This window comes from Channa argus, chromosome 4, assembly GCF_033026475.1.
Source record: "Channa argus isolate prfri chromosome 4, Channa argus male v1.0, whole genome shotgun sequence".
In the NCBI taxonomy this organism is placed as follows: Eukaryota; Metazoa; Chordata; class Actinopteri; order Anabantiformes; family Channidae; genus Channa; species Channa argus.
The window spans coordinates 3,958,474-3,985,021 of NC_090200.1; the positions used below are offsets into that span (position 1 = coordinate 3,958,474).

Sequence of the window (26,548 nt, forward strand, 5' to 3'; positions counted from 1 at the left end):
TTAAACAAACTCCCCTCTGCTACTTTTCTGTGTTTGTAATGTCTTTATTCTTCCTCCTTCTTTCGAGCGAAGCACTTGCCACTGCTGCGGTGTTTCCAAATTCTTCAAGCTCTTCAGCGAATTTGGAAATGTGTAGGCATTATTTCCCATGCCTTGGAAATAACAGAGGGAAAAAATAAAAAAAACTTTCAGAGCTGTTCTAAGCACTGCGGTGTTAATACAACTGGCTACAGAGAGGAGCCAAACATACATCTATTTTCACAAAATGGTTTGTGTTTGAAACTGTGGGGCTTAACGTAGCCTGTTGGGCAGATATTGCTTTTCTCTCCTTACAGTTACTGTTAAAGCTGAGAGGGACAAAACTGTTCTTGCCTTCCTGTCACACAAGTTCAGGAACTCCTAAATTAATCAGACACTTTATCTATTTCATCGTGCAGCTTTAGTTTTTGGAGTAGAGTGAACAAACCCCAGGGTGTTGCCTGGCTACCTGCCAAAGTGGCTTAGTCGAAATTTCTCCCGACATTTGGCAGGTGGATGGTGGTCATTTCCCACCCAGCATGAACCTCACTGGCCTGGCTGTAGATCAGACCAGAATCGTCTCTGCTGCGCGGCCTCTTCCTAGTGGCCTTCTCACTTTGTTAATAAAGAGGCATGTGCCAGTGCACAGGATCTGATGTAGCTCTCCTTGTGATTTTTGTTTGCTCTTTGGAAGTCTGGCTTGTTTTAGGAGTGGTGATTAAGAGAGAGTGCATGTCAATTGAGTACAAAAGTGAATTTGTCCTATTAATCAGCTGGTGCTACTTACTTTCTTTTTATTTATTTTTTTATTTTTTATTTTTGGAATGGAGGAATGTTTACAAAGTAAATCACCTATAATCATATTTAACTTGGAGCTATATGGTTAGTCAGACATGTATAAATAAATAACTAATCTTGCATTATTTAATTTACACAGGTTTTTTAAGCACTTCATGATGGATTTAAAAGGTTGAAATTTACTGTCTACTGTCTAAATGTTTTTAAAAATATGTATCTCTGACTGTATTAAATCATTTTAACAACTTTAGGTAGCAAGGGTCAGGCATTACAACTTAATTTAGTTACCTCAGAACCAAACTACTCTATACCATAGTACTGTCTATCTGAATTGTCTCGTTCTCATGTTGTAGAGTAAATATTGTTAAATGATGAGTGCTGTCGTTCTCCGACGTTCACAGACATGTTTTATCTTCTGCTTTTTGAATCTCATCTCCCACACCCTCTCCTGCTATTCTCAAATTAAATTACATATGTGTCTCCCCACATCACACCATATTTGGATTTCATGAGTACAACCTATATACCTCCAAACAATTAAATATTGCAGCTTTCTCTTCTCTACTGGCAACATGCCACCTTTTTCTTCACTGGAAGCCTACTAATGCTCCCCCTAGCACTCAGTGGCTCAGGGATGTCATGTCTTATCTAAAGCTGGAAAAGATTAAATATTCAGTAAGAGGTAATTCTGAGAAGTTCTATAATAAGTGGGAATCCTTTTTTACTTTCTTCAACTCTTCAGTTTTCGTCCCCCTGATTGACGGACCAGACTCAACCCCCACAATTGGGACTTTTTGTAGTGGCTCCATTTTAGTCCGAAACTCAAATATAAAAGACAACTATGAAAAGGTTATTTGAATGACTTTTTGAAGTTGCCACATTCTGCCAGTTTTAATACAGCTTAACAGCAACTTGTGTAGCTCCTTTCATAACTGTGACTTGGTTAGTTAAACATGGCATTGAAGCAAATTTGCTCGCAGCGCATCGTGATGGAACATTGAAGCTCTGGGAGCTTGAATCAATTTCATGGATATGATTTCTTTTTGAAGCTTCAGGTGAACTCTGGCCAATCAGTAGGTTGGCTGTTTGTCAGACTTTAGGTCCGTCACTGTTCACCTCACTATCAAAGAGGAAAGCATCACCTCCTGCATCTTCCTGCTTTCAGTATCGTGGCCTTCGCTGTAGCTGTCACATTAGGGTTCTTGAAATTGCCTCTACCTAACGTGACCTCTTGGCCGCCATACAAAAGATTGATTTTTCTGAGCTGGCTGCTGATAAACAGTAATCTCCTCCAGTTGCAGCATCTCTGCCAAGTTTACCATCTTTTTTTAATGTTACACTCTCTCCAGTGAATGACATGACCTGTCTGTAGTCTAATTGTTGAAAAATCCGTACCTGGCCATTGTGGCCACACAAATATCTTGAAAACTTACAGTTCAGTTTCAGGGAAAATGGGAGCTTAATTACTGTGACTAGGAGCATCAGCTAAATGCCCAAATGTAAAATTTTAAAATGTCAGAGTGAATTTTCCAAGCCACCATGCAGCGAGCAAGGAGTGAGGAGGGTTGAGAAGCAGTTTTTCAAAAAGCCCCAGTGGATTGAGAAGTGGGTCGGGTGTTTAGACGTTGTGCAGAGGAGGCACTGCTGAAATGTCCGCAGCTAAAGTAGGTCACGGTTAACCTTGATAAATCTCTTGTATGACTGGAAGAGAGAAAGGAGCCTGTATAATATGCTATGTGGTCATTTCTTTTCAGGAGAAGGAAAGAAGGAAATTGTGTAGGGAAACGCATAGTCTTTAAGGCATTGCTGGAATTTGATTGATTGTACTTCTATTGGAAGACGTTGCTTTTGTCCCTTGTGAGCATATTATTCATCTTGACAAAGTACAGGTCAGAGAAAGTCTTCCTTTACTGAGAGACAGTCAGTTCAACATGACAAAAACTCTTTGCTTTATTGTTGCGGTTTCTTAGAAGTAGCCTCACAGTGACGCATTTCTGCATGGACTCATATCAAGTTTAAATCGGGTTTTCGTTGCCCGTTGACCCCTGTATGAGATGATCTTTCAACATGTTTCAGCATGATTTCCCAAATTATCAATTATCATTCATTTAATGAGACATGTTGATTAAACCCAAATAGTTTACCACTGCTTTAGCTCCCCATTCTCCATCTTTCATTCATTGCTTTTGTGTCCTCTTTTTATTTATCTTTTAGTGCGTAAGGAATTAAATATACCATACTAACCTCACAACTAAGAAAACTATCTCACATTGATAGCATGCGGCTATCGTCCAAGGCCTTTTTCTTATGCGATCTTTCTCTCGAGCAATCCTTATTAGAACAAACAAAGAAAGCCCGTGTCACTCAAGTTTGACATTTCCATGCGTGAAATCATTTTTGGAGACAAAGTGAATTCTCTCTTTATTGCCCAGATATGTGCCGGTGGGTGGAAGCCCTATTGTATGTCCTTGCACAATCACTCCTGTAGGCCCTGCACTCGGTGACATTATCCGCTTTAGTGAACTCTGAGCTGCGACTAAGTCAGATGATTGATTTCTCTGCTTTATATCCATCATAGCCGCCATAGTGCCAGGCAGCTCTTGCCCACCTTTGGCACACGGGACTATAGGCAGGTTGCCTGTACTGTCACCTTATATCAGAGAAGTGATTGATTTGAGCTCTTAACGGCTGTATTTATAATGGGGCGGTGTATTTGCAGTTCACATGGCTTGCAGCTCTGTCTCACACTGTGTAATACCTGAATAGAGGCATTATCAGTGGAGCTGTTGAGGTGTTGCAGCTTGCCTTGGCTTAAGAACAAAGGTAATAGGCTTTCTTCTTGCTTTGCAAATTTGAGCACTATCCTTTAAGGTTAAAGCGTCTACCTAAAGCTTAGGCCTTTGACATCAAGGAAGGCGCTCAGTCTCATTGTGATCGCAGGTTAGATTGTGATAGCAGAAACCATCGCATGTCACAGGAAGATAGAAATGCCAAATATTTGCTGGTTCCAGCTTCTCAAAAGCATGTTATAGTAATCTGAGTGTCTTAAGGACTAAGGGACAAATTAATAGTTCATTTATTTGACCTTTGGGAAGTTATAATAATAATAATAATAATAATAATTACAATAATAATACTTATAATAATTTTCTATTTTTATGACGTTTTATAGACAAATTAAAGGCATTTTTAGGAAAATCATTTAAAGATTAATCAACAATAAAAAAATGTTAATTTAAATCTTATTTGAGACCATTATTTTCGGATACAAACCTAAAAGAAGGATTGTGTTTGCTGACTCTGTCTTAGTTCAGTTGTGTGGTGATGCAAATATGCCACATTTGTTTCACCTGTTTTCTTTGTACTGGCCGCTCATTATTGTGAGTTGCTTGTAATTAAGTTGATACAGGAACTCAGACTTACTCTGGTGCAGCATTCATTGTAAATCACTCCAAGTAAAATGGAAATGCGTATGCCAAGCACCTCAACATAGCGTCCACGGGGATCAGTGCTAGCATGGCTAATGCCGTTAGACCAGAAGCGGCTAATGAGCTAACCTTCCGCTTTGCCTCCACATACCTCTCCATCATTAGCGCCTTCAGCTCCCACGAGGGCCGGTGAGGGGAACAATGCATTCGCCCAATCCATGAAGCATAGAAAGAATAGAAAGCAGGCACCATAGAGTGGGCACTTAAACTGCTAAAAAGCCTGATGGAGTGGATAAACCTACAAAACACAATCAGGGATTTTGTGCCTCATTTTTTGACAATTCATAGCATGCATCATCATACAGCAGTATTACAAAGCGTAGGTTATTTCAGGGCACAGTCTTTCAAGGAAAACTTCAAATTCACCTTCTTTTATTTTCTTGCCTTGAGGTGATCTGATAAGAAAAATATTGTCTGCTTAGCTACTTTTTTTTTTTTTTTTCATCCATTGTTCATTACCGGTAACAGAAAAACATCTTTATTTTCTAAACCCCCATGTCTGTGGTTGGGCTTCCATACCCTAAAGGCACGATGGAAGATCATGATGTTCACACCGAGCATTTGAGTTCAATACAGTAGATAATGTTTTCATTATTTTCTTAGGGGTATTTTTCTTAATAGCTGTGACAGGAAGACCTACCTTTTCAACAAGCATGCTTCACACCTAATCTCCTCAGATTTGAGTGTCTTGCTCAAGGGCGTCTTGGCAGCAGTATGTGAAGGGGGAAAACAGAATTAATTTCCCTTCTGCTTGGCTTGATTCAAGAACAGAGTTGAACTCACAAACCTTGCTTTCAGGTCAGAACTCATGTTTATCTTAATATAGAGGAGTCAATGCACTCTGGGGAAGTAAATTAAAACCATGTCAGCCACACATTAAATGTGTGCATCCCATTTGGTCCATACAATATTTTTACTGTGTTGATTTATTTCATACTGCAAGTTTGGTTGTAAACGACTCATTCATCCACCCAGACTATTTTTCTTTTCCCTCACATTGCTTCAGCCATTTGCTCTCTATCATTCAGGCAACAGTTCACAGTTGCACCTGTTGCTGTGAAACAGTTTGGGGCCTTCATTGGGAATGTATTTGAAGAGAGAAAATGCCGTCAGTGCAGCTAAAAGGCACGGTGACCTTGTCTGCCAGCAAAGTAGCCCATCTCGGCTTCGCTCTTCCATCCGCAGCAGTTAATGTCGTTGAAAAGAGACTTGCAGTGCTTCCAGAGCCCAGGTTGGTTTTACTTAAGCAGCCATTTTATTGAAAAATACATGAACTTCCTAAAGTTAACCCCAATCACTCAAGCTAAGCCCTCATTTCTGGAAGTTAGAGCTGACAAGACACCTTTACTTTGCAGCGTTGTTACACTGGCAGGGGAGAGGTGGTAAAAATCATACAAGTTGGGGCATTAGTCTTTATTTGCCCTGCACATTTGCATAAGCAAAGTCATTAAAAGCAACAATAAATAAAAGCTTGTGAGATCTGTAGAAATCCCTGGAGTGTGGAGCCATTTAAAAATGGAACTTTAACATGACTAAAACAGCGAAGCCTATTTGACTTTTTAATTTGATCTTAGACCCCTAAACAGAACATCGTCCACAACATGGAATTTAAATAGACAGTGAACCACAATTAACACATTTTGTGCAGAAAGCAGAAGGGATGGGCATAATGTGGCATGTACATGTGCCTTTTACGTATTTGTGGAATATAAAACATGCCGCAACTGAGCTTTGGGCTTTTGGGTAAATGTTTTTGTCAACAATCTAAGGAAGTTCATGACCATTGAACCCACACATGCACTGCCTTCCCTTTGCAGGGCGTTGAACTTTGAACAATGCTCACAGACGACTGAGTGTCTGCATTAACTTTTTGGAACAGTAAAGACGTACTTATTGCACCTTGAGAATGTGCAGGAAGCAGTCCTGGTTTCCTGTGTGTCACAACTGTGTGGTTTCGTAGTGCCAGGAAGCAAGCAAACGGAGGCTGGCTACCAGGCTTGTCAGCAGTCCAAACTAGACTAACTCACCGACAGGTGATGAGAGGCTGCAGCAACGCTAAACTGACAAGCTGTCAGGCAGTCATTTCCCTGGATATCAGTTTGCGAAAACCTGCTGCCTGCATTCATCTGCACCAAGTCTCCTTTATTTGGGCGGGATTTGATCCCTTCAGTTGTGTTTGTTTAGAGGATTTTGGTTTCCCTGCTTTTGTTGTGTTTCTTTATAACCCTATTTTTTTCAGTCAAGCCTGGTTGTTTTTTATTGTTCATCTTAAAAATCCTTTCATTTTTTTATGGGTGTATTGACTCAAAGGCACTTAGGAACTGAGATAAAAAAAAAGTAAATTTTATTATTACTAAATGTTTTATGACTTCAGTATATCTCATACTCTAGGCTGTAAATGAATGTCCTTCTACCAGTTATTGGTACAAAACTGACTTATCTTTGTCAACGACAGTGGAGGAAAGCAACTTTTTCATCTCCCAGCCAGTGTGGATTGTAAATCCACAGTTTCTAATGCTACTTTGGAAATTTTGAGTTTACCTGCCACATTGTTTCTTATATGTTGAACTCCCCACAAGCACAATGCAAAAAAGGCCAACAGTGCGCGAATAACCTTTCCCCTAATTTTAAATTAACCTCTGACCTCTTTGTCCTCTTCAGGCGCGATCCTGGGACGTTCAGAGACTCAGGAGTGCGTCTATTACAATTCCAGCTGGGAAAAGGAGCGCACCAATCGCAGCGGCATTGAGCCCTGCTATGGCGAGAAAGACAAGCGGCGGCACTGCTTCGCCACGTGGAAGAACGTGTCCGGCACAGTGGAGATTGTTAAGCAAGGTTGCTGGCTGGATGACGTCAACTGCTACGACAGGTACGACTAACATCAGAGAATATGGCAGCTTAAGTTTGGTCTTTTCTGCTCACTGTGTTCCACTCAAAAAATAGTGTCTTCTGTTTGTTGGACTTGGCGTTTTTGTAAGGCGTTCTCACTTGTATCCGTTTGCAATACGAAAACGAATGAAACCTCAGATAATTTTGAGTGATGCTTATGGTGTCACCTTCTATTCGTTAGAAGTTGTAGTCATGGACCGGTTAAATAAATTAAAAAAAACAGCATTGAGAATCTGTGATTTGGGAGTTAAGACAAATATACAGAGTTTATTGAATACTGCCACTGCAGCTTTTAACATTTTATTTTTAATTATGGCACATTTTGTTGATAAAACTGCATTTGGATTTCCAGCACAAAGGTAAGCTCTCAGACAAAGCCAAAGCATCATAAGGGAGCTTTGACTCTGAGTACATTTAAAATGACCTTGAGCACAGTTTTTGTCCCCCTTGCGTGCTTCCCCATCTGAATGACTTGCACAAGGCTACATTTTTAATTACCACAGACGGGTGGAATTAAAATTGCTTTGTGAATCTCAGCTGAACATGGATTCAGTGCGATATATGCAACCAAGTGTCCAATCCCAGAACAGTATACAGATAATAATAGATGGTATCATTATAGTTTCATCGTTGCTAGAACATCAACCCGGCATCAGATGCTGGTTTGAGCCAGTTCCTGAGTGTGTTTTCTTTTGATTCCTGAGCGATAAAGTTGCTGTAGATTGTGCAGCCCTCACAGTTTGGGTACCTCTCCTCAGACGGCGCCGCCTCACCTCCCTGGAGAGTCCAGAGCAAGTCGAGGGCGGCTGCCACTTCCTTTGGCTTTTATCTGATGACTGTGTGAGTGTGAAAGAGAGAGTGAGTCTGTGTGTGTGTATGTGTGTGTTTGATTGTTATTGTACTGTGTGTTTGTTTGTTTGCATGTCTGTATACTGGTGTGTGTAGGAGTTATTTTATAAATGTTTTTCTTTCATGTGTTCTGTGGCAGCAAGGGAATGGAAAGGAAGGAGAGGATGTGTGTTTGTGTGTGTTCCTGCTTTTTAGAACACGTCTTCTGCAGTTTTTTTTTTCCCTGGATGCAGATGATGTGTTTGTTCGTTTGTGCACTCGCTCACACTCTAAAAAATAAATTGCTTCCATGACCTTTGCGGTGTGCAGTAAGGAAAGAGAAGAGAGGTTTGTGAGAGAGCGAGTGTGTGTGTGTGTGTGTGTCCCTTGTTTTTTTTATTTATTTATTTTTAATTTCCACCTTTGTGTCCTCTACAGTAACGAGTGTGTGGAGAGGAAGGAGAGTCCTGACGTTTTCTTCTGCTGCTGCGAAGGCAACATGTGCAATGAGAGGTTCTTGTACGCCCCTGAAGCGCCCCCACAAAGCGACCCGCACCATTCAACCGCCTACAGTATGTACAGTCTAACATGCACACACACACACACACACACAGACACAAACAGCAATATTCCACTAAAGTAGCACACATTCAGCAAGTACATCAGGTTTGTATTGCAGATGCTCTTTGACTTAATTTTCTTTGGATTGAGATGAAAATGTAACTTTTTTTTTTTTAAATTGTGCATTTATGTTGACACCACTCAATTACAGCTGAACTAGGAACAAATTGTGTCAGTTAGCAATTGCTAAAGTGTGATGCTGCGCTGGTGGTGCATTCAGTTACAGAGTGTAGGTCACCTGTTTTTCACATGTGTTTAGAGCCCATTATGCACTTACTATGGGATGGCTTTACTTTTTTTATTGTTGCATAGCTGCATAGTGTTATTCTTTAAAATGCTTAGATTATGTAAAAGGGTAGAACCCTTACAGGTGATGTTGGCATGTAGTTTTTGAATGTTTTCAATCAGATGTTTATTTGTGTTTTGTCTTGAGTTCATGAAGGAAAAGGTTTTTTTAAAATATTGAATCAACAAGAATAGATCAACGGCTTGATCTTCAGGCTGTCAGGGGCCTCTACATTAAAACGCACACAATTCTGTAGTGGAAATCTCTGCATGGGCTCAGGAACACTTCTGAAAACTGTTGTCAGTGAACAGAAACTTTACCATGCTGAGAAGCAACCATATAGCTCGATAGAGGTAGGGAGATATTCTATTTATTTACATTTTTACACCGACTCCAAACTCTGTGGAAATGGAATTTGTACACTCTAGACACTATCAACTGAGTGAACGGTGTTACTCAGTTTTACAAAGCAACAGCAAAAAGACAGCTGATGCTACTACTGAGAATGCTAAAACATGATGAGGACAGAGACGATTAGCAAAGGACTTTTTTACCACATATGCTACAGTAAAAAAACTCTCATGGTGTATGTAAGGAGACTGTTCATTCAGGGAATACAATAGTCACTACTATTTTTACTATTACTATTTTTTTTGGTATTTTTCTGTATTCAGCAGCTAATAGCAGTTGTGGTATCTTTGCACTTTTCACTTTACAGCTGTATTGTCCAAGAGGCCTGTCTGTCTGTTTATATTTCTATAAATCTGACTCCCTGAAACCTGCAGACACCCTGTAGAGAAAAACTTTTCACCGTCTCTTTGACAAACGCCCCAAGAGTCGCACTATGCAGCTGGTGCAGCCACATCAGCCCCTGCTTCATCCTTTTCCCTGCATTTTTTTCACGCTACCATCCCACCCCAAGGGCGACAGTGGTGGTCGGGGCTTTTGTGGCGACGCTTTGACAGCACTGCCGAATCAGACTGTCGCACCTTGTGATGGGGGGACAGGCTGAGGCAGCAGGCGTCACCCAGCGGCTTCTGCAGGGGTCGGACACAGTTCAGAGCTCTGTTATTTTTGGCAGGCGGATTACGTTATGTCACGAGATGGATTTGCTAATCCTGCTGTGCGCGTGCGTGTGTGTGTGTACGTGTGTGCACACGCGCATTGATATGATCCCTAAGCACAGTGGCAGTAAGCCTTTAGCACAGTTAGTACTGCACTTAGAGATGATGAAGCATGATGTCTTTTTTCAGCTTTCTTTCAGACAATGTTCATATTTGATATTGTTTTGCTTTGTTTCTGTGAAGATAAAACAACCAGTTACAAGTCCTATCTGATTTTTTTTTTTCCCCCCCTCTCTTTCTCTCTCTCTCCACCCATAGCCACCTCCAACCCTTTTTCGCCGAAGCCCCAGCTCTTCAGCACTCTGCTTTACTCACTGGTTCCTATCATAGGCCTGGCCGCCGTCGTCCTCTTCTGTTTTTGGATGTGGAGACACCACAAACTGGCTTACCCAGCTGCACTCGTACCCACACATGTAAGTCATTCATGTAAGACAGTGAGAAAATGAAAACAGATCAGACTTTAATCCTCTGACAAAAGTCCAGTTTGTGGCCTTTTATGTTGTGTTTTGTCTTGTCATCTTGTCCTCATTTTTGGTCCAAAGCACTCATTGCTGTAGTGTCCTTCTAGACTTCACCTGTCAGTCAAACCTGAGCTCAGAGGCTGTGGTGTCCTCTTTCTTCAAAGTTGCTGTTGATGCAGTTAGAGTTTCTGTTTTTGTCTGTTCAGCCATGGTGACCATTACAGCCCACTTCATCCGGTGAATGCAACAAAGAGGAAACGTATCGGTTCCCACAGGGCAAATGATTTCTTCCCTGAAAAAGAAAAAACACTAAGGGCAAACATAACATAAGCTAAGTGTAAAATGTAGTGTGACATCATACTGAAGTATTGCAATGCCCAGTGTGCTACATACAGAAAGCAGGTTAAATGAAATCTTAGATAATTTATTACAGAAAATGTCTGACTCAGCTTGGGTGGATGTTTGTTGCTCCTCATTTCCTAAACGAGTCAGAGCTCATTAGTTGCTCCTTTTAAAAAGACTCTTTTGCAGTATGATAGAGTAAGAACACTTTCCACTGCCTTCTCTATTTAACCAACCTTCAGCCTCCCCACTGATCTAGTTCTGCAGTGGGCTGAAACAGCCTTGGCTCTCCATGGCCCTTGCAGCAGACGGACAGAGCCACGGTCAGGCAGAACGGACACACTGCGCAGCCAGTTTATGTTGGGATAATTGCTTTTCAGTTTCTTCTTTCAAAGTTGTATAGAAGGCCTTAACAGCAGCCCTGGTTGTGTTTGGCTTCTCTTTCAACAAGTCTCTTTGAGAGCAAACATATCTCAGACTTGCTTTAAATGTACCAGACTAGAGAGTCGGGAGATAAATGTAATTGGGATATTGTGTCAGATTGGGTGGCCCTGAGATGGCTAATAGACAGAACATAAGCAAATTAAGAAACCTTCACCAATTTCATAGCATTGAGGGAAAAATGCAGACATTTTAATGTTAAGTGCACATTGTGCCATTCAGGTTAAAATAATTATAGTCAAAGTGCAGGCATGACCCACATCTAAGCTTGTACTCGTTCACCTTGTATTACACACATCTTCTTTCCTATTCTGCCTCGCTTCTACCACAGCTGCTTAGTTGGAAGAACCTCATATCTGCACTTTTGATCGTTTTCATGTCTTCACACGTCATTTCGTCACCTTTAAACATTTCTCAAGTCTCCGTTCATGTAGGAGTGAGCGTGCGGCTGTTTTTCCAAGTTCCTGATTAATTTAGTTTTTATGATTCTGAGGCAGTTTTAACCCGACAGTAGTACGGCTATGTTCACTGCTGCTCGGCAGCCGGGGAAAAGAAAACCCATGCAGAGCTTCCATGGTATGGAAGAGGAGTCAGGGGCCTCTGCATTATTGATGAGGCTTTATATAGGCAAACAAAACTAAACACAGAGACGCTCGCAGCTCTGCCTCCGGAGGATGGTGGTGGGTGGGTGGGTGGGTGGTTGAGTGTGGGGGAAGTGCGGGGGAGGGAGCCAAGAGAGACGTGCAATTCTCTCAACTTAGTTACTGTATTTGCACAGAGCTAACGCATACCTTGGAAGAGATAAAAAAAGACACCAACACAACACAATACAATCAGGAAACAAATGCTAATGTGCATTGGAAAGACAACACCGCTTAGAGGCATATGAAACATCTTACCTAGAGACAGATAAATGAATAAATAAACAACATAAAAGAAAACACGATCATGGCAAAGCAGAGTGTATCAGATAACCAATGATGTACGAGAACAGTTAAAAGATTGAGAAAATCACAAGGGAATGAAATGATGAGGATGGAACAAATGAAGTCATGCCGGGTGCGGCTGTATAATCGCACGTGTGTGTGCTAAAGTGTATTAGTGCATGAATGAGTAGGTGTACAAGGACAAGACAAGTCAGCTCACATGCCTTTCTAGAAGGAGGTTATGTAGCAAACCCCACCGTTCTAAAACACATATGTAATGTCAACAATTTCTTCTACACATTCAGGTGCAAATAGCTTTTTTTGTAATTGACTAACTGGCTTTTGAACGGGGGGGGGGGAGAAGAAGAAACCCACGGAGATGAGAGAGATGGATGCAGCAGAAGTGGATATGTGGGGGGATTTATTTCTTTTGTTGTTGTTGTTGTTGAAGAATGTGTTTTTGTGTTGCACCACAGGCTGTTTTTAAAAAAAGCAGAGCTGACTCTGACAATCACTCAAACGGCTCACTCCTGGAGAGTCATCAAGGACAGCTTCTAGCAATTCTTACACATTTGAGAGTGAAAACACACCGCAAACACCTTCTGTTCCACCATGGATTACTGTATTAGGCCGTGCGCAATACCTGCCTGTTGAAATCACTTTATATAAAAAGGCATTTCGCAACAACGGGACATCTGATATTTCAAAAATGAGCCAAACCTGCCTCTGAAAATGACTTATTCCATGACATTAAAACTAATCCCATACTAAGCACGCTGAAATCAGAGGGTCTCGGCTAAGGCTCGGCAAGAAAACAGATTATTGTCGTTGCGTATTACCCAAAATAATCAGTTCTGAAAATTTAGCTTTAAGTTGGTCTCTGTGCAAGTGTCTGAAGGTAAGAGCTTCTTGCATTTTAATTTTTGCAGTTAAACACTTTTTCAAATGGAGGGTCAGTAATTTGTCTATATTTTTGAAAGAGACATCAGCATTAAAAGTCTTTATGCCATTATGTTTCATTTTAACATTTAGCACCTCTGCAAAACTTCAAAAACACAATCTTTTATACATTTAGTGGAATAGAAGTCGACATCCGGGCATTCGTTTATGCTTTATCATGCTTATTTCTTTGCCGTGCTGCATTCATCGACGCATAATGCACTATACTTAGTCATGTATTTTTAATGTGACAGTAACAAATTGCCTACACCTGTTGCTAGATAGACTTTAAAGTGCCCAGTGTGTATGGGAAGTCATTAGAGTTATTTATCATAGACGCTTTTAATAATAGACTATTTTGTCCCTGTTCCCTAACATCCATGAGCCAGCTACAATGCTGTATCATTTTAATGGCAAAGAACTGCATCGCAGTGTGCGCATTTAATCTAAATCTCTAATTAAAAGGAGGAGAAATGTGATTATGTCATGAAGAAGCAGCTGCAGCCTGAACGGAGCCTGAGACAGAGAAGAAACATACTGTAAACGCTTGGGTTTTTCAATCTAACCATGTTCTTAACTTTAGTTTTTTTTTTCTATTTATTTTAACCAGATACTAGAGCACTGAACCTTGATCTTCATAATGTTTGTTGTTTTTCATGTTAATGATCCAGCAACTGCAGCTGCTGTTGCACAAAGTGGAAATGAGCAATAGGATCATAAGCTTAAGGACTGAACTGTGAAATCCAAACATTAAGATGATTTACAAATTTATATTTAGATCCCTATGTAGATCATATTCCAAAACAAGCACCAAATTCGGATACAGATTTTTGAACGCTTTCTACAGTTCAGTGTATGTCAGCAGTGAAAAAAAAATGAATCAAGATGCTGCCATTAGTTTTCTCTACAATGTAATGACACGTGGAGTCTTTACGGTGCAGAAGTAATTGTTTCTACTTATTGATCATTATTGGATGGTCACAGCTCTGGTCTTTACTTCTACAACACACACACTAAAGAAAAAAGAAACACAAAGAGACGACAAACTTGGTGAAAAGAGCTCCAGCTCTACATTCCCTTGTCAGCTTTGCACTGTGCCAGACTGGAGGTGGGGACATTGGTTTGAAGTTTGTAAGGCGGTTTTATCACATCCGCCCAAGTATAGGTTTGACTTACTTGCACACTTTTTTTTTCTTTTTCTTTTTTTTTTTTTTTTGGTTTTATAGACTCTATAACCCTGTAAATCTCTAATCCACTGTAAAATGCTAAAAAAACTAAGGCGGCAAAGTAACTCAATTGCACATAGTCATTATGTCATTATGTTCGTGGTCCATCACAGGCTGCATATTTGCCACCAAGTCTCCATTATTCACACCACAGTGCAAAGTGGAGGCAAACTGGAATTGATTCTGTCTGAGTACACAGACCTGCAGCTTTCACATGAAGAGGCCTGCAGCACTTACACATAAGACTCCTCAATTTTTAATTATTTTTTTTTTTACCTGAGCCCTGTTTTCTCATCTTTATCCATCTTGCCGATCGATTCTAACCAAAATCTCATCAATTGCTTTACTATAGAGATGCTTACATCTTGTTTGTCTGGGCGCAGCTTTACAAAGGAGACCTAAAGGGCAGCTAGGCTATCGTCAGAAGCCCCCGAGGCCCACACTTTAATAGCTGGAAGATGAATTTAAGACGCATTGCTCAAGAAACCAAAACTATAAGAGAAATGTGTGTATATTTTGAAGCGTTTGTAATTCGGTTTTGTTGCTTCACTGTCTAATTTTTTGCTAGAAAAAAATGAGAGCGTCTCATTTTTTGCACATTTTGGAAGGAACTATGTGCAGATGCAGAAAAACAAACTTTCTTTTATTGGATATCTTTCTTTTTGCTTTATCCCCAGCAAGGGACTTTAACTTGCTTTCGTCCTCTGACATATCTTCTCACTGCTGCCAATTGACAGAAATGTTTCTATTCCCTTTAATCTACAGTGTTCTTGTTGAATTGAATTTAAATATTGACTTTTTGAACTGTTCTTGTACACGTTGTGTTTTTACAATTTATGCTCTTTGCATATTCGGTAACATGGGAAAGTATTTTGTGGAAAAACACCCAAAATGTTTAAATATATCAGCTGTAGCAAAAAACAAAAACAAAAAAACAAACAAACAAAAAAGATCAAATATTATCATCAGTTGACAAAGATGCATTTTCTCCGTCTGATTTAGTATAGTTTGTGCTATGTGTTAATCTCCTGAGCTGAAAGGGTTTTCTTCACATTCCTAACATGGCATTTCTGTGTCTTACATGATTGACGGTTTCATGTATCTGTTGTCAGGGGGCTGTTTCTTTTTTCTGTGCATTTATGTTCTTTGTTTTTACACATTGTTCAGTCTTTTTTTTTTTTTTTTTTTTTTTTGCTCTACTTCAGGGCATCATTTACATTCCTGCAATATAGCTTTTTTTCTTTGGTACCATGCTTATTAACACTTTATGATCCAGTTGGGATGACACTCCGCAGATAGACCTGTGGCACTTCATTGGTCCCCAGTCATAGCTTTTTGAAGCCCTGGTCTCTGATCTTGAGTACAAGGTGGAACAGTACAAGGTGGTTCAAGGACAACCCATCATCTCCTCTGCTTCTATCTCATCCACTAACAGGAAATAGCAATAATTTCTCTGTTTGCTTCTTATGTTCCTTTTCAACAAGCACGCCTTTCATATTATGGTGGAGGTAAGAGCGGTTTAATTGAAATTGAAACACTATTAATTTCTCCCCCTTTTGGGTTCAGAGCTTGGTATGATCAGCTTCAGACCACCATTTTGTTGATTTTGCTTTTTTTGACACAGTCTTGTTCACTTGGTTCCAAACACATTACTGTCTTTTGTTTTGTTTCTGCTTGGGTTTATTGCATGGATGGATGTCTTTTGTGTTAGCTGCTGAAAATGTATTGTGCATGTTGGAAAATGGCCAACATGGCTCCGAATGCCGCCCCACCTTTTTGTATCACCTGTGTCCACCTGTGATGTTCATGTAAAGCACAGGTGGGGAACCCATACTCCTCGAGGGCTGCAGCCATGCTTGTTTTGCAACCTAACTGATGCTGTTTATCTAAATCATGTGAGTGTAGCCAATCAGAAGTAGGAAGAGCAGTGGACCAGGCAGGGATAGTTGGAAAACAAACATGGCTCTGGCCCTTGAGGAGCATGGGTGTCCCACCCCTCTTGTAAAGTACCGTGTGTGTGATGTGACCCAGTTTCCAGATAGTATCTGCTAGACTTATGGCTCACTATGTTTCCCATGCAAAAAGACATAGCAGAGGTGCTTGAAACTGAAACTGCAGCATGATTTCCATCTCACATGCAGACTGAGGAGTACGGATGCATTTTGCATAAGTAGAAGCGTTGCCACTTACCTGGAACATTGTTCATCTCAGAGTGTACATTACTTAGGTACAAGAGGAGGATACGTCTTTGCAAATCTACTTTGGCACCAAAATTATCAAAATGTATTAAATGTATGACTGTAGCTGTCACTGACGATCTCAAGTAAAAAAATAAATAAAATAGAGTAGGTAGTTCACAAAATAACACCCAGACACTCTGAGAGGGTTAAGACCCTGGCGTGATGTCAGGCTTTCAGGTTAGCTTTTTTGAAGGACATGCTAACAACCTTTTTTGTGTGGATATGTTTTATGGTCATATCCACAGCAAGACATGACCTTTAGATATGAGTTTGGAAGGCTTAAGACTAGTATAACTGCCCCTTGTATTTTTACGTTTTAAAATCAAACCTGGCATTTTAATTCTGTTATCATTGTTTATACGAAGACAAACCAGACCTGAAGGACCTGTTCTGATGTAATAGATGAAGGCGTAACCCGATTAGGCCACGGGAGATGGTTGAGGGGTTGGAAAGAACGCCGTAAAGCAGCATATTCTGTTTTCCTGTTTCCTGTGGTCTGCTGACTAAGTGTAATACGCCCCCATTTGAGGCAATGGCGCCCTGTGATCGGACAGGGGATCCGGTGACTCCCGAGGGAGGCCAGGCCAGTCCAGGGCTGGGCCGCCTTGTCAGGCCAAATACGGAAGACACAAAGAGAAAAAAAAAAATCCTGCAGTAGGTTTTTGTTTTGTTTTGGTTTTTTTAGACGATGTCATCATCATCATCAGGAATTATCTCAAATACCAGCAATAAATGTACCCAAACATCTCTCATATTTTTTAATGTGTTATTGACTTGCATTGTAACATGACGCTGTGCCGGTGTAGAGGATCCAAGCCATCAGATCCATCAGTCACTTCTGTTGCCAGACATGTGCAGGAATTCGACTTGGTCCTACATGGTAACTTGCATTATATCCTAGAACAATGCTGGTGTTTCGAGTATAAGTGGCTTTTATCCCCAGTCAAAATTGAAAGCACAGGTTTTTGATTTTGCAGTTAATTGCAACCTAGATGTTAAATGGTCTTTGAAGGATAATTTTCTGATCTGAATATTAAATCATAATCCTGTATACATAATTGTTGCTACCTAGTACTCAGCAGTACAAAGACATTGTCTGTGAATAATAACCCACTTTTTTTAAACAACCCACGATCATAATAAAGCTCAATTCTTAGGGCTAACTTATTATATTGCACTAAAATTGTTTTTGGTCCATTTCTGCATGAGGAGCAGTAATGGCCCAGAGGGAGTCCTTCAGCAGATTTTTGTTCCACTTTCATTCACAACTATCCACAGGGTGCACGTATACCATTCTAGGCATTATTTTTCTTGCTTTTCAATCATATTTAGTTGCCTTAGGGACATAAATGTTGTCTTTGTTACTGTTGTAAGGTCACAGTTGTTCACATCTTTGTTTTCATTAATCAGTGCCACTAATATACAGTATTGGTAATCAAGAATTTTAAGCATGTTATTGTCACAATTAAAGGCAAGTGGGGGAAAAGGTGTTGGGGGAAAAAAGATTTAACGTGCAAGTTCACATCCCACCTCTGAGTTTTATTCTAAGGGGGATCTTAAACGACTCTGGTAACAGATATAGTCACAGTAAGATAGGGAAGAAAAGGCTTGTTTCTCTAATTTATCTTGTAGAACTTTTACTTAGGATGCTGACCACATTTGGTGCATAGCCATTGAGTTACAGCCTCAGTCTTTCATCAAACAAATACCATCAGTTCAAGACAGACCTGTTTGTTGAGTGCACACACTCAACACCACGGTGCAGCATTGTACTATGTTACCTGTGTTACATGGATAAATATTAGATTGCAAAATGCATTTGCTTCTAGTCGCATTAACAGACAATCCCCCTACATTTTCTTGGTGCCGGTTCAAAAAGTTTATGTCAATGGACTTAAGCATTTGTTAGTCAGTTTAGAGTCAAGTTATTCTTTATGCTTTAACGGATCTGCCAAGTGACACTAGGGTATTGGGAACTGAAATTATAGCCTGCCAAGCACCAAATCCTTGGACTTTAGTGATAAATCAATAAGGGTCACTCACAAAACTGGAAACTGCAAGTTTATAAAGTGAATATAACTTTACTACGGTACACTCTTTCTGAACTTGAGCCAGTGAAATCCGAGCTAAATGTAGCAACTTCTAGTCATTTGTGGTCTAAAATGTTAGGTGCAAAAAATGATAGTTGAAACCTGAAGCAGCTTAGAAAAAGTAAGAAAATAAATTTTATAAGCAGCCAGCAAGTTTTGAATTTAACTCTGCCTGTGACACATACAAAACGGTGTTAAAACAGATGTAGAGACACATTTCCCAGGAAATAGCCACTTATTATTTTGGTTAGTACAATGTGTTCTTGAAGATGTTTTTCAAAGTGCCAACTTGGGACCATTTGGACTGCTCTGTAATCCAACCTCAGCACCATCGTGGGTTATTTTCCCCGTCATTTGGCTGGCATACGGTGTGAAAGCGGAGTGTAGAGACAGCAGGTCTGCCTCACAGCTCTCTGTTAGAGGGAAAGGCTTTAAGTAAACACACCAGTTCCCACTCGAATGCCCCGTTCCCCCCCTCCCAGCACTGCCGGGCAGCTAGTGAAAGACACGGCCAGCCTGCTCCGCATTTGTACCAAAAAACAACGGCAAATAGTTTTCTCTTTACTCGTACAAAGGTTCTTGTTAATTCAGCAGATATCTGCAGCTGCTGCCATGTCTACCACTACAATCTCCACTCAATAATAAATTAGATTGGAGGAAACTTTGATTATTTCTCCAAAGCAGTTTAGTCTCCTTCTGGATGATATAATCATGAAAACTAAAACGTACAAAAAAAAGCTAACCCTTAACAATGCCAGACCAAAGGGCAATCGGGTAACAATAGCAATTATTACAAAAAGAAAGCTGAAATTCACCTTTTTATAAATTTTAAGTGTGTTCTAAACACATCCCTGACATTTTATTCACCAAACGTGAATCCTATGTCTCAAAATCCAATTCATACAAACAGACCAGATTTCCCTCAGTCCTACATCAGGCCTCTTAGAAGCTATCAACATTATTCATTAGCCCCTACTTTGATTGGCTGGAGACATGGCCTCCCCATTCACCCTGAACGAATGGGAACAGGACCTAATGAATGATGATGTTCAGCTAGCTTCACTTTAATATAGACATAATGCTGTCAGGAGAGTAACAGGAAAAACTGGATTCTTGCAGCTGTGCTTGTATTAAAACATCCGATTTGTAGTGTTTAACGCAGACTTCCAAAGTGCAGCTTTGCTAGTCACGCTGCTGCAATGCAAACTCCATCCACTGAAGTCATGTATGTTGGGCAGGGGTGGCTTTTCCCCACAACACACCATAACAACATGTTTTCAAGACGGGAGATTCAACATTTTCAAATACTTCTGTTTTACACCATCATCTTTAACACAGCAGGACATAGGTTCATATCACAGAGGATAAAGTCCTCTTGCAAGATAAAAGTTCATACCATCATGATTTTACAACCTATATACTACTGCAGGACTAGATAACACAAACTAATGTTATTTCTGAGAGATCCTCGTTACCTAAACCTCAGTACCTGATGTTGATACTTATTTAATTTCACTTTAAATCCTTTTGGACTGCATTATTTAAGCAAGTCATTGCCTTTCTCTACCAACAATTAGGCAAACCATGTTGCAGAACCTACAGTAAGTGATGAATACAAAACAATTTTGTTTTATAGTCTTGTTATATTAAATCCAAATCTCATAAGAATACATTATGTTGCACCCCACCCCCCCACCAAAAATGTTTGTTTGTTTTTTTAAATCAGGATAAAGTGTACTTTAGCACTAGCTTCTTTTTGTGTGCATTGAAGGCCAAAGTTCATGACCAGGCATACAATTTCCACTTGATAAAAACAAACCCATAAATGCTACTAAATGATATACAGTTCGCTCCTGTAGCTACAATAATCTTGTCAGGACAGGCGGTAAAAGCTGAAGCCACTTCTCACTGTTTTATTACTCATGCAGTTAAATGCTTTCTGGCTTCGCCTGGTGGCACAGCTTTAGCTCATTTTTCACAGCGGGAAGACTTGGATATCTCCAATGTTTGTCTTTAACAAAGAGTCAGTGCCAAAACCTTGGCTGTAAATTAAGCAAAGGTAATCTGCGTGTGCTCAAACGTGCTATTTTTTTTTTTTTTTAAATTCCTCACAAAACACAGCTCGCCAGTGTGAGGTTGTTTCCCCTCTATTAAATTTTCTTTGTCACGCGTATCTGTTGCAAACCTTGTAACTCAAAAGGGAGCATTTTACAGGAAGCTGGAAAATCCAACTTGGATTGACAAGCATGAACTTTTGATATAATATCACAGCGTCTGAGTGGATCCTGTGGGCCTTTAGGGTGTTGAAACTTGCTCCAGCTTATCAAACACCTTACAAGCCCTCAGTTCAAGTAAAAACATGACCATAACCAGCATTGCAGGAAGAAAGCTTTTCTTTTTCTTTTTCTTTTTTTTTTTTACTGACAGCACCGATACAGAGGCATTGAGGTAAAGTTGAGATTTTACAGCAGCATATCTGGTTTCATCAAAGGCCATCAGTCATGTGCTAGTCTTTCTCCTCTACCTTTTATCCTTTGGAAATGTGACACCCTTTCTGCATAGTTGTCTCTCTCTCTCTCTCTCTCTCTCTCTCTCTCTGCCTCTCTATCCCCACTCGGCCTCTGTCCTTCTCTGTGAAGTCACATGTGAAAGTGATCAGCTTAATCCTGATCACCAGCTGTGTTTAACCTACTTTAGATTTGGAGCACTTGGCTTCTTTGCCTTCACTTTTGTTTTGAAAGGATTAGCATGACGACACAGCACACTCATGAGGTTTGACCTATCGGGGTTGGTCAAAATGCTTCCTAAATGTTTTTGTTTAATCTGTTATTCATTATCATCAGTAGCTGAGCGTGTGCTGTTTCATATCCATACATATACAAAACCTCTCTCCTGCTTTCATGTGCCCTGCTCAGGAGTAGGGAAGGCTTTAGATCTTTCTACGCATGCTTTTCCTCATCGGATTCAAACTGGAAGCCTTCCAGTTTCAATCTTGCTTCTGTCAACTCGAGCAAATGCAGCCCTCTGGGTTTTAATTGAATTTTAAATGAATTAATTCAAACTCAGCTGGGTATTGTGTGTCCTCTCTACCAAAGAAAAACCTATAGTGATAATGGCACCAAACTTAAACATGCAGCACTTCCTTAACTAGACTTTCCAAAGTAGTTTAACAATCAAATAAAGCAAACAGAAGACCCATAAAAAAAGATAAAGTGAAGGGGGGGAAAAAGCACAACAATGTAAAAGATAAAGACTGAAAACAGTATGTGGCAGAAGAGCATCAGCGCATAAAAGCAAGTCTATAAACATGAGTCGGAAGATGTGATTTAAGATGTGAAGATGATAGTGATTCTACTGGCCTAAGCTCCTCCGGCACGTTGTAGCTGAGCCAAAAGCCCGGTCACCTTCAGTGTAAGCCCATGCTATTTTAATGCTCTGCAAAAAATAAATAAATAAAATAATAACATTGTCCTCTGTCTTTTTTTTTTTTTTTTTTTTTTTTTTTTTTTTTTTTTTTTTTTTGTCTGTGTGTGTTTGTGTCTGTCTTCTCCCTGCAGGATCCTGGGCCCACACCCCCGTCCCCTGTTTTGGGACACAAACCACTGCAGCTGATTGAGGTGAAAGCCAGGGGGCGCTTTGGATGCGTGTGGAAGGCCCAGCTATTGAATGAATATGTGGCTGTAAAGATTTTCCCAATTCAGGTGTGAAAGCTGAGGTTTTTTTTAAAGCTAATAGATAAAATCTTTTTCAAGTACTTAGTGCATAACACAAAGTTTGAATATGTTTAGGCACCAGTTATCACGTCGCTACTTTACTTCTACAAGCCACACTTGGCACTTTTGTTAATTAGCCTGCTTGATAACAGAAATAACATCTGCACTTGTCTCCCCGCTCTTGTTTAGGACAAGCTGTCTTGGCAGAACGAGTATGAGATCTACAGCGTGAGCGGCATGAAGCACGACAACATCCTCCACTTCATAGGCGTGGAGAAGAGGAACAACAACCTGGACCTGGAGCTGTGGCTCATCACCGCCTACCACGACAAGGTATGCTGTCGGAGATGGAGATATACCACCAGAGAACTGCTAAATGTGTTACTTTGTTTAGTGATTCATTATTTTGGGTTTATAAATTTAGTGGTTATACAAGGAGCAGTATCAGCAAAGTTTGACTATAGCAAAGTCATACTTAAGCAAAGTGTTTTTACACATGAGATCATGTGTAGATTCCTCTAATTTTCAATGCTTCCTGCATTTTCACCTAAATAACACATGGAAATAAGGTCAAATATAAAGTTGGAAGCTTGATTTACAAGCTAAGCTAACCTCAAAGTGTCCTTAAGGTCACAGACATACCCGTGAATCCAAAACCAATCAATCTGAGTGTTAGTACACAAGTTTCCACAATTGAATAAGAGGTTATTTAAGGGAAGTTCACACAGCAAAACAACAGCCTGCTTTGGTTCAGAAATAGCTTGCTGGAAAAATCTAATAACTTCTTTCCCACTTACAGTGAATATTCTCTTGATTTCCTGCCTGGTTTCCTCTACTAACCAGGTTGTTGGTGTAAACACAGCGCCACAGCGTTGTACAATCTATACATCAGTGTGCACTGATAGAATAACCTTCAGGGCAGAAGGCTAACAATGACGTCAGCAATGGAAAATTGAGGGAAAACATTCATAAAACCTCCACATTATGATTATTTTGGTGCCTTAAGAGCTAATCCATGACTACATTATAGTTTATGCGTTTTTCTTTTTCCTTGCTATTTCACATAAGGTTGACCTGAACTTGTCATGCTTCACTCATGCTCGCAAACACAGTCTTTTAGTATTTGGGACTTTTAAGTGCCTCTGTGTTTTGAGGGCCATTACCAGTGAAGTGGGGAGCGATTCTTGTACACTTCACTTGTTCGAATTTCCCCAGCCGGACCAAGAATTGAAATCCACATGCTTTAAAAAACCTTCCCTGCGTGAATTAAAGGTTGAAAAAATTAAACTTGGTGAGCTGTGAGTCTTTAACCCAACAATGAAACTCTCAGCCAGCCATTTAACTGGCAGCAGGTCTACAAGTGCTGCTTTGGTCTGTATAAGTGGAAATAACATTTAAAGGAGTTTGTTTTAAAGGAGTTTTTTGGAAACCCCATACTACCAGCAGTATATCACAGTCACAGTAAAGTTCTAGTCAAGCATATACTGTAATTACTTTGCAAGAAGAAGTCTTATGATTCATAACTTTGACCCATAAAGAGCTTTGTTTCTCTGAACAGGTGTCTAAATCTTGGACGCCTCAGTTTGGACTGAACCTTCACTTGTGTAACAGCTGGAGCACTGATTGCAGAGTCCAGTCTTTCCTTGACAGCTGATTTGTGCCTCAACGTTTGATGCATCTAAGCAGCTCTGTGTGTTAGGATTCAGAGTATCTGTAGCGTGCACTGGCTCGCCTTAAAGAATACAAGCACCTCCAAAACTGCATGCATTTTAATCCTTTCATAGCTTAGATAATGCCACTCATCTTAAATGCTGACAGTGGGTGTTTTTCAGAGGGGATGTAGTCTTGATTTATCACACACATGTTTACAATTGAACAAAAATGAGCGCAGCATTTAGAATACCGAATCTAGACAGAAATAAGCCCTGGAAAGCATTAATTCATAAACAGAACAACAACATTTGATTACATTTTGTTCTCCATGTGTTGGAGCTGCCTGCCCTCTAGTGGTCACGCCATATCTCTACATCTTTCTTAGGCTTTGCCAGAAGTAACCTTGTACCATGTTGACATATATTTTATTAGAGCAAAGATGGTGTTTTAAGGAGGAAAAGGATGCAGCTTAATTGTTAAAATTGAAATCTTGGCCATGTATTTAATTTTTTTATTTTGTTTTTTGCCTATATTTCTCATTCCTACAGTGCTTGATATAAATGCATGTCTTCACACGAGTGCAGTACATTGAAGCTCGTCGACCGAGCATGCAAAAAATCAGTACAAGATGTGTCTCTACAGAGTAAAATAGTACAAAAAGTACCCGGAAATTGAAGCAGACCCTTTGCTGATAAAGGGACCCCATGCTCAGCAAACCTTCCATTGATAAACAGAGATTAAGGAACAGTGATCAAACACCATAACAACGAGCAGATAAATGAATAGCCTTTATCAGCGCACTGTTATTTACCATGAACAATAAATGTGCAGGAAATTGGCTTGGTGACAGGAGCAGCCACTGGATTTCACTGTGCTTTTATGAGGACACCCTCTAGGTAGTAAATTGTATTTTATTACCCTGAATGGAAATATCAAGCTTCAGAAGTCTTTTTTTCCTTTTGATAATCATCTCCTAATTTTTCAGTATTGAACTGTACAGTCAATCAAAGCTGCAGATATCTGCTCCTGTAACTGTAGTTGCAAAAAAGAAAAAACAATTGTGCAAAGTCTTTTGCGAAATGCAACACTAGTTACAGGCTTTTAGTGAATATCTACCCATTGGGGTATTGCTGTTACCATGGAAACAATGCATGCTCCACAGAGGTGGGAATCGCTACAAATCAGCCATCATTATACCATCATTTATCATTATTTATTGTGTTAGGTTTACTGTTTACCTGGGGAAACTATTTGAGTAAATTGAGGAATTGGCATTTTCATTTATCACATAAATGCTACAGTTCATTAAAAGTCATAAAGTTGGAACATTACGGGTATGATATTTATTTATATTGTGACATTATTAGGAACCATTAGCTATTGAACATACCAAACTAAATATAATCAGTGCCACAGAACCTCCCATTGGTAAATTAAGCAGAATGTCTCTATTCTTGTGTAAAGCTGGTGGTGTTGGATTAAATCATACCAGGTGCTTCTAAAACCTGCAGAAGAAAGGGATGGGAGACATGTTAGTGTTTATCTGTCTGTGTGCTCACTATGTGCTTGTTTCTCTAGGGCTCTCTGACGGACTACCTAAAGGCCAACGTGTTGTCCTGGAATGAGCTCTGCCACATCGCCCAGACGGCAGCCCGCGGCCTGGCCTATCTCCACGAGGACATCCCAGGGCACAAGGAAGGACACAAGCCCTCCATTGCTCACAGGTACAATGTCAAAATATCTGTGAATGTATCATTTTGACATACTTGAGGCTTGCTGTGTTAGCCTGAGGAGATTTTACTTATTGATTGTTGTGTTTTAGGGACATTAAAAGTAAGAATGTGCTATTGAAGAGTAATCTGACAGCCTGCATAGCTGACTTTGGCCTTGCCCTGAAGTTTGAAGCTGGAAAATCAGCAGGAGACACACATGGACAGGTAGAGTTTACAGTTAAATATGAAAATATAAACTAATTACCCACTTATTCTCCATCAGCCTTTTTAGACTGAAGACAAAAAAAGTGGATGTAAGGGCAGCACTTTCAATGTTTGTGCTACTGAGCTGCCGATAGTATGTAATGCCACATTGACAGACCCCCTGCAAGACAGACATGTCCACTTCATGTTCCAGACTTGCACAACTTTGCTTGGACTTTGTTCACTTTGATGTTCCTGACAACTAAGCAACGAAGCCGTCATGTGATGACAAAAGCATCACATTTCACCATCTCAGCCCATCTGTGAGCTGGGTCATAGCTGCTTCTGCCTGATTTTATGTTTTTGTGTTGCCGACGAACCCGTAGGTGGGCACGCGGCGCTACATGGCTCCTGAGGTTCTGGAGGGGGCCATTAACTTCCAGCGCGACTCTTTCCTGCGCATCGACATGTACGCATTTGGCCTTGTCCTCTGGGAGCTTGCATCACGATGTACAGCTGCAGATGGTAAGACTCAGGCTGATGCATCAA

At 40.2% G+C, this 26,548-nt stretch overlaps 1 protein-coding gene across 2 annotated transcripts in view; it reads left to right on the forward strand.

Annotated features, from left to right (window-relative positions):
• LOC137125617 (activin receptor type-2A-like) overlaps positions 1 to 26,548 on the forward strand; it is a 43,789-nt gene that overhangs the window by 10,680 nt on the left and 6,561 nt on the right. Inside the window, exons 2-10 of one of the 2 annotated variants that reach the window (XM_067501372.1) lie at positions 6,966 to 7,173; positions 8,460 to 8,593; positions 10,311 to 10,465; positions 15,872 to 15,895; positions 22,275 to 22,418; positions 22,620 to 22,763; positions 25,662 to 25,807; positions 25,906 to 26,020; positions 26,386 to 26,524. In XM_067501372.1, the coding sequence (XP_067357473.1) occupies positions 6,966 to 7,173; positions 8,460 to 8,593; positions 10,311 to 10,465; positions 15,872 to 15,895; positions 22,275 to 22,418; positions 22,620 to 22,763; positions 25,662 to 25,807; positions 25,906 to 26,020; positions 26,386 to 26,524 (1,209 nt within the window). The remainder of the gene's footprint in view (positions 1 to 6,965; positions 7,174 to 8,459; positions 8,594 to 10,310; positions 10,466 to 15,871; positions 15,896 to 22,274; positions 22,419 to 22,619; positions 22,764 to 25,661; positions 25,808 to 25,905; positions 26,021 to 26,385; positions 26,525 to 26,548) is intronic. The other variant, XM_067501373.1, reaches the window with a different exon arrangement.